The 15873-nt window shown below is 39.5% G+C and overlaps 1 protein-coding gene across 1 annotated transcript in view; it reads right to left on the bottom strand.

The window, feature by feature from the left end:
• CEMIP (cell migration inducing hyaluronidase 1) overlaps window positions 1-15873 on the bottom strand; it is a 77289-nt gene that overhangs the window by 28315 nt on the left and 33101 nt on the right. The window contains exons 10-11 of the mRNA XM_087941374.1: window positions 13057-13198; window positions 11944-12135 (exon numbers count right to left, since the gene is read on the bottom strand). Of these exons, the coding sequence (XP_087797500.1) occupies window positions 11944-12135; window positions 13057-13198 (334 nt within the window). The remainder of the gene's footprint in view (window positions 1-11943; window positions 12136-13056; window positions 13199-15873) is intronic.

Here is a 15873-nt window from a genome sequence, read left to right as displayed (position 1 = left end):
AACCCAAAACTCTGAATGAATGATGCCAAAAGTTCAAAAATATCTCCAGCAAGCTGTTCTCTTTGAATAACGGTTCTCTGCTCAAATACCCACCACCCTGATCCAAAGAAGTGAATTATAAAACATCCACCTTTAAGCTGCAATGTTTTTTATGCTAGCCTCAGCTTTCTGGTACCACATGTTTTCTTAGCTATCTGCCCAGACCTGCTAAGAATGTTGTGGCAAGAATGTTGGATATGTAGCAAGAGATTCCTTGACATCTCATGTACTGGACGTTGTTTATACAAAGTGTTTTTGCTGATTTGACATGATCCAAGATAAGGAAACAACCAGAGGTGGCTTGAGGTAAGTTTGCCTAGGCATGTTTTTCTCCTTCAGAAAGGGTGATGCTATGCTTGTTACCACAGCCATTAACTTTAAAGGAACTGCATAGAATAGAACAAATAACATGTACTGTAATTCATGATATACAAAGCAACAGGAATGAAGTAGTGTGGAGAGATTTTTTTCAATATTCTGCAGGTCTTGTAAAATCTGCACCACTCAAGGCTTAATATAGCTTGATGTCTTTCCTTAGAATAAAAGAAAATTGATCCATAATGGGTTATTAAATATTTTTACACAAAGGACTTCCAGTTTGAGCTTCTTCAGCGACAGACCGAAACCTTGTCTCTGCGAGGCTTCAATCCGTGCTCGCCGCTGGAGCGCCCGAGCTGGCTGGTTTCGGGGCTAAGCCACCCCGTAGTGGTGGTGAAGATGCGGGAGACTGCCAGCAGGGTTGAGGAGAGCCGCATCTCTCCTCCCCAGCTGGCCATTACTCCCTTTCCCAAAGGCGGTTGAAGCGGTGGTCAGAAATGGCCACCACAAAGAAGAACTCGACCAGAAAAGAATGTGCAGGAGGAAGATAAGAAGAGAAAGTTTTGGTTGACCGGGTCAAACAGCAAAAGCAACAAATAAGGTACCCTGGAATTGAAACTGTTAAAAAACAATAACATTGTTCCCTAAGAAGATTTTTAAGCTGCAAAGGAGAGAGAAAAGGGAAAAGATTTGGTTTTCTCCTTTTCCTATATTGACAGCTAAGAGACTTAAACAAGAAATTGGAAAAAAATCCACTTTGACATCAATAGGCATTTAATGCTGAAAATAAAAAGTCAAAGGAATAATAAAGATTTCTGGATAATTAAAAGCTTTTGAAAGCAGGAAAGGAGAGAGGAAGAATAAAAGGGCAGGATCTGGAAGGGAGGAGACTGCCTGGAATTAAAAAAGAACTTACAGCAAAATCTCAACAAGACTTTCAAAAGATACATTCTAACTAAAATATCGCAACAAAAACCCCAGGAAGAGAAAGTTGAAAAAGAAATAAGAAGATATAACTCGGGACTATCTGGATTATTGATGATTTCTTATTATTATTATTTCTTATTATTGTTATTATTATTTCTTATTATTGTTTTGAATGACTAAAATCAATCGGGTGGTTGTTTAAAACTGTTTAAAATGGCTCCACTTTTAGAAGAACTGAAAATGGAACTTAAAAAGTACAAAGAAGATGCACAAGAAGGGAGAGGTTCTTTTGGCTTCGTATTTCAGTTTTTAGAAATGGAGATTTGGAATTATGAGAAACAATAAGAAATGCCTGCAGAACAAGAAGATTACAACAAAGAAGCCATCTTTAATGAACAAGTAATCTTAGATGGGGGGGGAAAGAAAGGGGAGAAAGAGAATGGAAAGTTTAAGATTGGGAAAAACAACTCCCCCCCAAAAAGAGTGAAAAATAAGTATAAAATCAGAAAGCAACAGAACAGCGAAATGCAGAAGAGAGAATTAGAACTAGAGAGACAAGGGGGTAAAAGGGGGAGGGAGAAGATGAGAGGGAAGAAAGAAAGGAAAAGAAGTTATAAAGGACAGAAGCAAAATATAGAGAAACAGGGTCTATTTAGAGATAATGGGTGAAAAGTTAATGGAAAAAGGGATTCTGCAAAGGTACATAAGATAGCATGGTTATATTAGAAGCAGAAATAATTTTAGAAAATATGAAACAATGTATGATTAAAATGTCTGATAAAATAGCTATCGTAATTCAGTGGAATGCTTGTCAATAAATAAATGTAACAAAAGGTATATTTAATGATTTATAAAACATATGTGAAGAGAAATAAGGGAAAATTAATTATGGAGATTATATGTGTTTTTAAGGAAGTATGATATTTAATTGAAAAGAAGTGTTAAAGATGTTATGGTTTTAATGATTATTAATGATAAAACTGAACTGGAATGGAATGAGGGTTTATAATTACATATATTTACAATCTTTCTTTTTTTTTAAAGAATATAGTGTGTATTATAAGAATGTGCCAAGCAGAATTTGATTGGAAGTTATGTATTATGTATTATATTGAAGGTCATAAACTTAAGGTATATATTGAAGTTTAAATAAGAGTTGAATGGATGTAATTAAAAGATATAAAGGTGTCATACTCCAATTAGTAACTACAAGAGAAAATTTGTTTAATGAGAAAAGATAATATGAAATTGAAACAGAACAGACAAAAGTATAAATATAATGATTTGAATTGAGATGGGATAATCAAAATAAAATTGAGAAAATTAAAAGAGGGGAAAAACTATATAGAAAATGTAAAATAGTATAAGATATGGAATAGAATACAAAAAGGAGCATGAAATTGAGTTTTGTGTCTGTATAAAGAAGTTCAACCCGGGACCATGCTATTTTCAAAAAAGATTCAAAAAAGATGTTTTACTTGTATTTTGTGTGTGAAAACCCAAATAAAACTTTATATATGTATGTATGTATGTATGTATGTATGTATGTATGTATGGCATTCGGCTTTGCTCGGGTATTTTCCCACGTCATTGTAGTTGTGCTTTTAAAGTTGTAGCGACGTTTCAGCAGAATCTCATCTGCCATCATCAGGCTTCTGTATAGTGTTCATCTGTGAGTCAGGTGAACACTATACAGATGAACACTATACAGGAGCCTGATGATGGCAGATGAGATTCTGCTGAAACGTCGCTACAACTTTAAAAGCACAACTACTATGACGTGGGAAAATACCCGAGCAAAGCCAAATGCCATACATGTAAGTACCCGCGAAATACATACATACATACATACATACATACATACATACACAAAATATGTGTGGCTCCTGCTTATTAAGATCACCTGATCAACTGATCAACTGATTGAAGAGATGAATGCAAAAGAAAAGTGGAAAGAAGCATTTTTTACTTCTTAAAGGCTTTCGCTGAAAGAATTGAATCAGAAGGAGGGAGGAAAAGTGAGGGTAAAGTATTAATTTCCTTCCTAAACTTTCCCCCAGACTTCACATTTCAAAATATGTGTGTCCTACAGAAAGAAAACTTGCCCCAAAGAAGAGGGAGTCAAGCTATTCTCCAAAGCACCTGACGGCAGGACAAGAAGCAATGGGTGGAAACTAATCAAGGAGAGAAGCAACTTAGAACTAAGGTGAAATTTCCTGACAGTTAGAACAATTAATCAGTGGAACAATTTGCCTCCAGAAGTTATGAATGCTCCAACACTGGAAGTTTTTAAGAAGACATTGGACAACCATTTGTCTGAAATGGTATAGGATTTCCTGCTTGTGCAGGGGGTTGGACTAGAAGACCTCTAAGGTCCCTTCCAACTCTGTTATTCTGGTTTTTGGTCTGGTTGTCCCACACAAGTGGGTTGTTTTGAACTATTCATGCTTGGACTTAAAAGAAAGGAGTAAAATTCTAGTTTATTCAGTAACAGCTGCTGAAAAGCAATTCGTGTTTTGGTTATCTGATTGCATAGTGTCAGTTATCACTATGTTTGGCCTTACATTTTGGGTGGCACAATCTTAGCATTTTAAATGTGGCTCAACCCATTGCCTGGAGAAGAGAGGGAGCCAGAAGTCACAGGATTCCAAGAAAGATTTTACATGAATAATGCAGAAGAAACCTACAATGGCAAGACTCTCATCCACATAACATTGAGAAATATACACATCAAAGACAGGGCAATTTGTATTAGATAACAGCCGCAGGAAGCTGCTGACTGTACAGTACACAATGAGACAAAAACCATCTTATCCAGAACAGCAGTAAACTAAGTTCTTATATCTAAGGGTGAAGCCCAGTACACCAGAAAAGCCTCTCCTGTGAATGCAGAAGATCGCAAATTCACTTTGGTATTGCCAAGAAAGGGGATCTGTAAAGGATCTGCAGATGTATTTAAGTCTTCTGACGGTGCAAAAAACTCTCTATTGGATTTCACCAATTCCTCGCAGAATTCTCGAAGGATTGGCCAGTCCAGCTGAGAAAATCTGGAGGATGAGATTTGTCCCTATGGAGGATGCTTACTTCATGCTATATAGATCCTAGTGTGTATATTATTAATAGACTTTTTCAAGGCTTTATTCTTGAGCAATTTAGATTAATAGCTACTAATTTTTTAAAAATGCATGCAAAACCTTTTGCATTGGGAGAACCTGAGAAGATAAGTCAGAGGGATGCATTGCTTTCCCCAGGCTGAAGACCAAATCTAGGCTTGGAGTAGTATTCCAACAATCATACTCTACAAAGTAATGATTGGGACCAGACAAGATTAAAGATTGGCCTAGTTAGCATTTAATTTGTTAAAATTAAATATTATTAAGTTGAGAATTCTCTAGTCAGGTACTTAATCGCTTTCTTCTTTCATCAAACTAAATAAACTAAGTTGTTCTCTTTAACATTAGACTGTCTACTATTGACCTCACCCCTTTCCTAAGAGGTCTGCAGGGGGTGTGCATAAGCGCACCAAAACGTGCCTACCGTCCCTGACCTATTGTTTCTTTTTTTTCTTATTCATATCCATTTCATGTATTTATAACCATGTTTATACTTATACCTGTTATCTAATAATTGCTTGACAAAGTAAATAAATAAACAAAATAAAAATAAATAAATAAAACAACTTTTGAAGATCTAGGGCATATCACACAAGGCTTTTGTGAAAGGCTTGTTGCTGTGAAACTTCCGGCTGGAACATAAACCAAATAAAAAAAAACTTTTTAAAATTATCCATCTGGAGAAGTGCCATCCTAGTATGGAATTTTCTGAACCACACATTCTGCGGAAGTAACTCATAGTAATCAAAACATTTCAGATATTTATCTTTATAATAAGCACTATTCATTGCTTGCTTTACCTCCTATCTACCCGTCTGCATTCATTACATGATCATGTCATAACCTGGTTTCTGAACTAATCTATTTTCACAATGCACTGAATGATAAGCCAACCAAATGAGCTCAGTTCTCACAACATGCTCAGCCACAAAGCAATCTAACTAAATGACATAATTGAGGCAAATGGTCCTGCTAAACTTGATTCACTTCAGTGTGTTGAGTGCTCACAACCATGTGTGTGTTTGACCTTCAACCAGTTCTGAAGGACAAAACTGCCATTGAAAAAAAGGTAAAAGTTTCCCCTGTCCAGTTATGTCTGACTCTAGAGGGAGTGTTTATCTCTGTTTCCTAGCCAAAGGAGCCAGGGTTATCTGAATATACTTCCATGGTTATGCTGAGGCTATGGAATGCTATTACCTTCCCATCAAAGTGGTACCTATTTATATACTTGCATTTGCATGCTTTCCAATTGTAGGAGGGCAGGAGCTGGAGTAAGTAACAGGAGCTCACCCCCTCATGTGGTACTTAGGTCTTGAACTGCCAACCTTCTGGTCAACAAATCTTAACTGTTGCCCCCCGCCCCCAAAAAAGAGCCCCTGGCATTATTCCTTCTTAAAGAGGACGCAGTAGACAATCTGGGCCTGTAAACCTTTCATCTGATTTCAGACATCTCATACACTTGCTACACACTGTTAGGATTCCCATGGATTTAAGGTAAACCTTTGCAGAAATCTATGGATAATCCATTTTGTGTAACCCAGTTCAGAGTCCAAGATATCTGCAAAGCCAAACTAGAAACAGCCCTCTATAAAAACCAGGCTAGTCTGTCTGATCATTTTGCCTGCCAATTTATTCGCTGTTTTACCTCTTACATGAAAACGGGCCATCACGTCATTTCTGTCCATGTGTGATTCTCCCCAGATTTGAAAGCAGTCTCACCTCCACGTAGTTATGAGTCTAAAGATAATGGCTGGGATTTTAGGTTTTGTTTGATCTCCCTTTCCCAGAACCACCCTTCCTGCTTTCCTGTAGTCCTTTGTCTGCTTTTGCTCCCAGTCTCCAATTCAGCAAAGTCCGGATGTAAAGCATCAAAAAGCATTGAATCCTTCACAGAAAGTGGAAAAAAACCTCAGAGCTCACCCATGGCAGGAAAACCCAAATCTGGTGCAGATAGGAAAACTGAAATATCTCAAATAAGGGGGGTATTTCCTTTCATCCATTTGCCTGGCATGGGAATTGAAACCTACATGGGCTTCTGAACTCCAACCATTTTTTTGATGCCCAACCAGTTCTCATTCAATTTTATTTTACAAAGGAAAACGTTCTTTTGAACATGTTTTCCCTGTGACATTCTTGCAACGACAACCAGGCTTCAGCATAGCAGTCGTTAAAGGAAAGGAAGCTGAATGTTGTCGTGGGGACAAGGATATTGAGGCAGGAGGTTCAGGAAATCGGTCCTTCATCAATAATATTTTGACTTTCTCTTCCTACAAGGAAACTCAGATCTGGGTTGGGTTATTTGATGGACCACCTCTTCCTGATTACATCTTCCCTTCCCATCAGGTCCAGCAGGAGAGTAGTTATGGTATGGGTGTCTAATGGGGTAATTGCCTATATACTGTTCCACAGTCGAACCCAAAGGTGTTTCTTTTTCAAGAGGCAACTGGACTTTCTTGTTTTTCTTTGATGACGTTTCGCTTCTCATCCAAGATCTGAAGAAGCTTCCTGGATGAGAAGCGGAATGTCTTCAAAGAAAAACCAGGAAATCCAGTTGTCTTTTGAAAAAGCACCTTTGGGACAACCATGACCTGGATGATTGAGAATCTCCATGGACATTTAGCTATGCCCTTTGGACCAGAACTGAAGAAACTTTTTGGATGAGAAGCGAAATGTCTTCAAAGAAAAACCAGAAAATCCAGTTGCCTCTTAGAAAAGCACCTTTGGAACTACCATGACTTGGATGACTGAGAATCTCAATAAACATCCACAGTAGAAGCTTATAGTCTTCCAGCGCGCTTAAAGTGCTCTGGGCTGGGTTTCCAAGTTATCTAGGCAATACACTTAAGGTGGGTATGGGTTGCATTCCCACAATACCCTTAGTTGGTTTCATAAATCAATTCATTTTCTGCCTCTGTATAATATTCTGAACCATAACCTAAACACAAGCACAATATGCTAACGTTCCCTCCTCCTGGGAAATTAAAACTAACTAACCCAACCTAGGCTGTGGTGCAAATGCAGTCACTAGGCCATAATCTAATCAAAAAGTGTTGTGTGGATGCAGTCAAAGAGTTGCCTTAAATGAAGAAGGTGAAGATGCCAACGTGGAAACCGCTAGTTTCCTTCACTCGCGGGGATTTTATTTTTCATCTGCTTGTGTAACACATTTGGCTTAAGAAAGAAAGAAAGAAAGAAAGAAAGAAAGAAAGAAAGAAAGAAAGAAAGAAAGAAAGAAAGAAAGAAAGAAAGAAAGAAAAGCAATGGAAAGCTGGCATGTTACAAAGTCCAGGCCTTCTTCATCGTCATTATTTCTAAAATTATGTTGGGATCTGAAATTGCTCTGGAGATATTGTTGAAAAATAAAAATAGCAGGTAGCTACAATTTAGCGCTTTCATTGGAAGGATGCCAAGGGGAAAAAAAGTAAGACAAAGATAAGATGGATTGATTGAAACCAACCCCTGAGTGACTGGTAACTGTTTGCTTTTTGATAATTGAGTGTTCTCAGCCAGTGTTCTCTTTAGTCTGCTAAAGGGCTTTTTTTGGGGGCGGGGGGGTTAAGGAGACTGAGACTGCAGCTATTTTATGAGAATGAACAAAACATGCCCTCCCATGCCAATTGCCTAATCTGTTTTGATGGCTTTCTTGAGTTGAATCACTGATCTTAAATTGCCTTAATTTTAAGGAGTTAAAAAGTAGATTGGCAGGAAGGAGAAAGGGTGACCACGATTCTTAACAACCAATTTAATGGTCTTTGCTACTGACAAACAAAAAGGGACTTGATTCCTCGCTGATCCTCTGAGAAGCTGTTTATATCACAAATTTAAATTGTCCCAAAATTGCTCCCTTTGTTCAGCAAGTATTCCGTGCGGAGAATATGAAAATATTGGTGCCTAAATTTATTGGCAAAGGTATTTATTGTAATTCTACCATTCCGGAGAAAGCTTTAGAAAACTGGGTATTATTATTTTTTATCCTGGGCCACAGATCCACATGTGGCTTTGGCTCTTTGAAGTCACCAGCTCCCCAATGCAAAGCAGTCAACAACTAAGGAGAAATTTCCTTAGTGAGAACAATTAACCAGTGGAACAGCTTGCCTCCAGAAGTTATGTTGCTCCATCACTGGAGGTTTTTAAGAAGAGACTAGACAGCCTCTTGTCTGGAATGGTATCGAATCTCCTGTTTGAGCAGGAGTTGGACTAAAAGACCTCCAGAGTCTCTCACAGATCCTCACAGATTAACAGAGTTGGAAGGGACCTTGTAGGTCATCTAGTCCAACCCCGCACCCAAGGAGGAGACCTTACACCATTTTTGACAGATGGCAGTCCAGTCTCTTCTTGAAAGCTTCCAGTGATGAAGCACCCACAACTTCCGAAGGCAACTTCTGTTCCATGGGTTGATTGTTCTCACTGTCAGAAAGTTTCTCCTTATTTCCAGATTGAATCTCTCCTTGTTCAGTTTCCATCCATTATCCCTTGTCTGGCCTTTGGGGGCTTTAGAAAATAGCTTGACCCCTTCCTCCTCTCTGTGGCAGCCCCTCAAATATTGGAAGACTGTTATCATGTCTCCCCTGGTCCTTCTCTTCGCTAGACTAGTCCCTTTCAACCCTATTATTCTGTCATTCTTGGGACAAGCAAAAGGAAGGAAATCTTTAAGCATTTCCTCTTCTTCTGCTCCCTTCCACCAGCCTCATTTTCAGACACCTCGGGAGCTTAGAAGATCATTTGGGTGCCCTCTCCCCTCTTTGGAAGAGCTTTATAGCTCCCGCTGCCTTAAGAAAATTCAAAACATTCTCAAAGATCCATCTCATCCTGGGCACCCTTTTTTTGAACTATTACCATCTGGCAGACAGTACAGGATAATAAAAACAAGGACAAATAGGATGAAAAACAGTTTCTATCCTAGGGCAGTAACTCTCTTGAATTCTACTGTATAGTGCAGTGTTGGGGCAATGTCGGGGGTTTTCAATTCAATGTGTGGAGTGTGAAGGATGTGTGTTTGTGTTTATTTTCATGGTCAAGATGGTGTTTGATTTCATTGTACGAGGTGCAATGACAATAAACTAAACTAAACTAAACTAAACTAAACTAAACTAAACTAAACTAAACTAAACTAAACTAAACTAAACTAAAACTAAACTTAGGACAGACACATCTCTGGATATCTTTGGGGCTCACATTCATTTAGTGTGGTTTTTCCCCCCTAATCATGTAAGTGTTGCTGGAGAAAGGGGGAGGACAAAGAAAATAGAGCCATAGAGACACTTTCCCTGCAGAGAACTGCCTGCCATCTTTGGTCATGAGGTTATGATGCATTTAAAAACACAGAAAAATATTTGTCTTGGCATAAGTCTCCCGCTTTCTTTCAGCCTTGGCAACAACCACAAGCCAAAAAAAGCCATATTTCCTACTGAGCCACTTGCATCAGACTTAATGGGGTTCATGATTTAAGGATGATCTGTGCCACGAGAAAGGGAGATCGGATCATCCCATACCTCTAGTATGGGATGATCCGATCTCCTTTTCTCCTTTTCTAATGCAACCCAATTTCATTGCAAAACCACAGACCCAGCAACAGTACCACTCAGCATTAATCCACTGAGTTGACACATCACCCAAAGCTCTAGTTGGCTAAAACATGGTTTTGGAACAAGCTACAATTGTATAATTTTTTACAATTGTAAAGGGACGCATGACTCAGTGGCTAAGATGCTGAGCTTGTTGATCAGAAAAGTCAGCAGTTTGGCAGTTCGAATCCCTAATGCCTCATAATGGAGTGAGCTCCCGTTACTTGTCCCAGCTTCTGCCAACCTAGCAGTTCGAAAGCATGTAAAAATGCAAGTAGAAAAATAGGGACCACTTTGGTGGGAAGGGAACAGCATTCTGTGCGCTTTTGGCATTTAGTCATGCCAGCTGTTAAGTATGGTCTGTGGGTCCCATGAATAGACGAGGCTTGAGTAGTGAACAACAGCTCTTTATTTAATAGATAGATTCTGAGACTGGGAAACCCTAGCGCGCGGCAGCTCTTCTTATAGAGCTGGCCACGGCTAGGCAGCCAATGACAACTCTTTGAGTTTGCCGCACTTGGTTGCAGCCAATCGCGGCAAACCCTGTATGAGCCAATCAGGAACGTTCAAGGCATCCAATCACGATCCGGCTTTTCTAGACCAATAGGAACGCAGGGTTTCAAGCCTGCTAATATGGAACACCAGCCACATGACCTCGGAGACATCTTCGGACAGCACTGGCTCTTCGGCTTTGTAACGGAGGTGAGCACCACCCCCTAGAGCCAGAAATGACTAGCACATATGTGCAAGGGGAACCTTTACTTTTACCTTTACAATTGTATCAAGCTGCTTATGGGCAGAAGAAAACGCAGAACAGAATGGTAACAGAATATCATAGTTGGGAGGGACCTTGAAGGTCTTCTAATCCAACCTTCTGCTCAAGCAGAAGACCCTGTGCAACTTCAGATAGATGATTGTCCAATCTCTTCTTAAAAACGTCCAATGAGGGAGCAGCCACAACTTCCGAAGGCATGCCAAATTAATGAGCACAATGGAGGAGTCCAATTTGTAGAGGATGATGTGGTGCTGAAAACTGCCTTACTGAAATTATCTGAATAACTTTACATCTTTTCTGGAAGGTAGAAGGGATTACCTTTTGCAGGATTGTCTAGACTTGGACTTGTCTAGATGCATGTGCTGTGTGTGCCTTTCAATCATTGTGAGTCCTGGTGACTGCCTGTATCGCAGGCTAACTCTGCCCACAGCCAGAGTTTGATCCTGACTGACTCAAGGTTGACTCCACCTTCCATCCTTTGGAGGCCGGGAAAATGAGGACCCAGATTGTTGGGGGACAAGATGCTGATTCTGTAAACCACTTAGAGAGGGTTGTAAAGCAATGTAAAGTGGTATATAAGTCCAAACGCCCTTCCTTCCTTCCTTCCTTCCTTCCTTCCTTCCTTCCTTCCTTCCTTCCTTCCTTCCTTCCTTCCTTCCTTCCTTCCCAGTCATTACAATGCAGTATTGCAGACTAACTCTGCTCACATTGCCAGGAGTTTGATTCCTGACCGACTTAATGTTGTCTCAGCCTTCCATCCTTCCGAGGTGAGTAGAATGAGGACCCAGATTGTTGGGTGGGGGGGGGCAGGATGCTGACTCTGTAAATCGCTTATAGAGGGCCGAAAAGCAGTGGCCCCCAACCTTTTGAGCACCAGAGACCAGTTCTGTGGAGAAAGGTTTTTCCACAGACTGAAGTGGATGTTATTTTGTGTGCTGCCTGCATCCCACAGATAGGGCTTCACTGGTTTGCGTAGACTGGTTTCTGGCATGTTGCGGACTGGTGCTAGTCCAGAAACTGGAGGTTGGAGAGCCTTGCTATAAAACACTATCGGGCGAAATATAAGTCTAAGTTTTATTGCTATTGTATGTCAAGGACAAGAGATCGGCTATGTAACTTACTATTTAGTAGTACTCTCAGCCCCCAAGATACCCCCACAAACACAGGACATTAGCTCTTCTTCAAAGCACGAGCCATTCAGCCTTACCTGCCACTTTGACTTCGTTGGGCTTACAGGCTCTGCAGGGCAAGATCTCAAACTCTTCAGCTTGGTACATGGAGTAGTCAGTGCTGGCCACCACGATCTTGTCTCCCACCTTCCATGACTGCACGTTGTCAGCCAGTCTCAGGATTGTACTGTTCACGTTGGTATCTACCTGCATGGTAAGCTTGGGTCTTGCTGAAAAGCCAACAAGGGAAAGAAAGTGGATGAAGGTAGGAAGTGCAGAGGAACATCTTGTGTGCTCCTTCTCCAATTCTCCATGGCCCAAACACCTTTTTACTCATAAAACAAGGATGTTGGAAAGATAAGACAGCTGTTGTCAACCACAAGCTAAATTTGTGTGTCTTCCTCTTATTCAGGAAGCACAGTAAATAGATCCTACATTGTTATTTAGCTACCATCTACCACATAGATCTGATGATTATAATCAGGAAGTTGTTGTCATTATTTGTGTTATTTATATATACACACACACAGAGTTTGCAAAAAGCCATCATGGAAAACAGTGTGAGGTTGCCCTATCAATCTCCTTGACAAAACCCTAAGGAAGCAAAAGGGCCTCTGGGTGGAGGGTAGCCTATTGAGTGCCATTCATATAAAATAAAATGCCCGAAAGAAAATATTCCATGCAAGTAGAAAGCTAGCCTGACTGGGAAAGACTTGAACATAGACTTCACCTTGCTGTACTTGCTTTTCATTTGCAGTTTTTTCTGAAGAAAAACAAAGAAATAAATGTACCCATAGCGTAGCCCTTTATGCCATCCCACGACTCTGTCATGTTTCATATCCTTTTAGAGTCAGCCCTTATATGCTGTGTACTTCAACAGCTGGGACAGCTGCATGAGGACTAATAACATGATACAGAGAATGGAAAGCCAAGTTGGAAATAGAAAGTGTTTGTGTGACAGAAGCGAATGCAGAAACCCCAAAGTTTTAGACTCGTGCAAAAAACAACAACAAAAAAAACCACCAGAACTTCTGCTTAAGTCTCTGAGGTAAAATCCTGCTACCTTCAGAATATACAGATCAGTAGAGCAAATTTCAGAATAGTTTCCTCCCAATTATACCGTGCTTAGCTTTCGAGAATGAGTCACCTACCAGGTTGACCACATAAGAAGCGCACTCTGTAGTTATGGCAGCCTTTCTCCGTCTGCTCTGGGCCACGGCAAAAAAATCTATAATCATGGCCTTTTTTGTATAGGACCTCAGTTGCCAGTTTCGTTCCCTCAAGTGTGACCGCCTGAGAGGAGCAAACACAATAATTGCCAAGCATATGATTATCAAGAATAACAGCTCGTACAACAACAACTGGAACCATAGGCTCGGCAACACTTATGAGAAGGAGAAAAACAAGCATTTTCTGCCTGGTAATTTCTTATCTAAATCATTGCAGTGAGTTGAGCGGAATTTACCTCGCAGGCAACTCAAAGCACCATTATGAACACAGAATGCATATTTTCCATGATCTCCACTGGGTCCCCCAGGTCTGAAGTCATAATATGAGCCCATGAAGCAGTTCTTGGCTTTGGACCAGAATTATTGAAAACCCTTTCATGTCTCCATCTTAAGATCATCATTAGATGTTTTGGGCTCTAGAATATTCCACGGCAAATTCCTTACACTTAAAATGGATGTGTTTTTTTTAAACTGGTAGCTGCCAAATGTTCTTCCGAACGAGAGATTTTTTTTGGCCTGCCACCAACTTTCTCTGTTTTTCACCCCAAACCAAAGGCCTTTTAATTGCTCAAGCTCTTTCAATATATTGCAAAATTCCTATTTTAAATGGATGTGGTGCATAGCAATAACCTGTCTGCTGTTCACACTTTTATCTTTTATTTATTGATTTGATTTTTATCCAGCCTTTATTATTATTTTTTATAAATAGTTCAAGGCAGGGAATAAGTTATTTCTTATGTTTGTACTTGTTCTTACTCAGGTCACAATGGCATCTTTTTTTCCCTGTAAGTTTTTGTTTTATTTTTACAAACATTCCATTTTTTCTTTAAACAGTGTGTCATCTGGGTACAAATATTTTGTGCCAAAATATTTATGGTTAATTCAATTTCCTTACCATAACAATAATAATTACATTACATTCTTATTTTGCACTACTATACATAATATGTCTTATCATTGTAACCATCCCCTTCTTAACCCCTTCCCCTCTATATTCATATATGTTCTATATAGATATACTCTATGTTTATATATTTAATTTCTAATTTCTATTTCTCTTTTCCAACCATTGATAGAATGATTCATATAATATTCAGTTTGTTCTTTTTCTTTAATCACCAGTGTTAGTCTATTCATTTCTGCACATTCTAATATTTTCCTAACCACATTCTCTTCTATCGGAATCTTTTCACTTTTCTAGTTTTGAGCAAATGCTATTCAAGCTGCAGTTAATACAAAACAATGCCATCTTGAGGGACTAGGAAGTGGCTCTTTGTGATGATATTTCCTCTCTCTGCAATGATATCCATCCTGAAGATCTGAAATCTCACTCATGCCTTATTGATTTTTCACAAATTATTAAAAATCTGGGGTGTTTTTTTCTCCCAGGCTTTGATTTAGGATGTGTTCTGTTGGTCATGTTCTCTTTTATTTGACATATCTTCTTTTTTATTCCTTTTTAATGGTTAGCTACCCAGAGTTCCAATAATCAGGTAGCCTCAAAATAGAGAGAGTAAATTCAACAAGCATTCTAATTTTTGGTTGCCACAATGTAAAAAAGATGTTGAGACTCTAGAAAGAGTGCAGAGAAGAGCAACAAAGATGATTAGGGACTGGAGGCTAAAACTTATGAACAGCTGCTGCAGGAATTGGGTATGTCTAGTTTAATGAAAAGAAGGACTAGGGGAGGCATGATAGCAGTGTTCCTATATCTCAGTGGCTGCCACAAAGAAGAGGGAATCAAGCTATTCTCCAAAGCACCTGAGGGCAGGACAAGAAGCAATGGATGGAAACTAACCAAGGAGAACTTAGAACTAAGGAGAAATTTCCTCACAGTTAGAACAATTAACCAGTGGAACAACTTGCCTCCAGAAGCTGTAAATGCTCCAACACTGGAAGTTTTTAAAAAGATGTTGGATAACCATTTGTCTGAAATGGTGTAGGGTTTCCTGGATAAGCAGGGGGTTGGACTAGAAGACCTCCAAGGTCCCTTCCAACTCTGTTATTCTACTCTATTCTAATCCTCAAAGATTTTGCCTTGTGTTTTTAATTCATTCTGAGACAGGATAGCTTCCCCACTATCCACTGTCACCTAAGACAATATATGGGGCAAGCAAAATTCTAGTCTGCTTCCATCAAATGGGTCCACGAGCAAACATTCTGACCTGTGTTGGGAGCCATATCAGTATAGATAGCTCTCGACTTTACAGCAATTCATTTAGTGTCCCAAACATGACACTGGATGACTGAGAATCTCTACACATTTTCTTAGTTCATTTAGTGACCATTCGAAGTTACAACGTCACTGAAAAAAAGTGACTTACGACCATCTTTTGTACTTATAACCATTGCAGGATCCTCATGGTCACCTGACTAAGATTTGGATGCTTGGCAACGGATTCATATTCATGATGGTTGCAGTGTCCCTGGATCATGTGAACATCTTTTTGTGACCTGCTGGCAAGTAAGATTAAGGGGGAAAGCCAGATTTAATTAACTGCCGGGTTGTTAATTTAACAACTGCAATGATTCACTTAACAACAAGAAAAGTCGTAAAATGGGGCGATGTTAGGAATAACAAGGTTACCTAATGTAGTTTGGGTAAAATAATATATATAAACTATGATAGTAAGTTTAAGTGTGTGTCACTTTAAACTGCAAAGCATGTAATTTTGGGTGCGGTTGTGAAACCGCCATAAGAGGGAGCAAGAGAACCTGCTGGATTGATGGTTTGCTAAC

Source organism: Pseudonaja textilis, chromosome 13 (assembly GCF_049901715.1).
Source record: "Pseudonaja textilis isolate UNSWEBS1 chromosome 13, rPseTex1.2, whole genome shotgun sequence".
Taxonomy (NCBI): domain Eukaryota; kingdom Metazoa; phylum Chordata; class Lepidosauria; order Squamata; family Elapidae; genus Pseudonaja; species Pseudonaja textilis.
The sequence above is the reverse complement of the archived record's forward strand: the minus strand, read 5'-3'. Positions and strand labels throughout refer to the sequence as shown.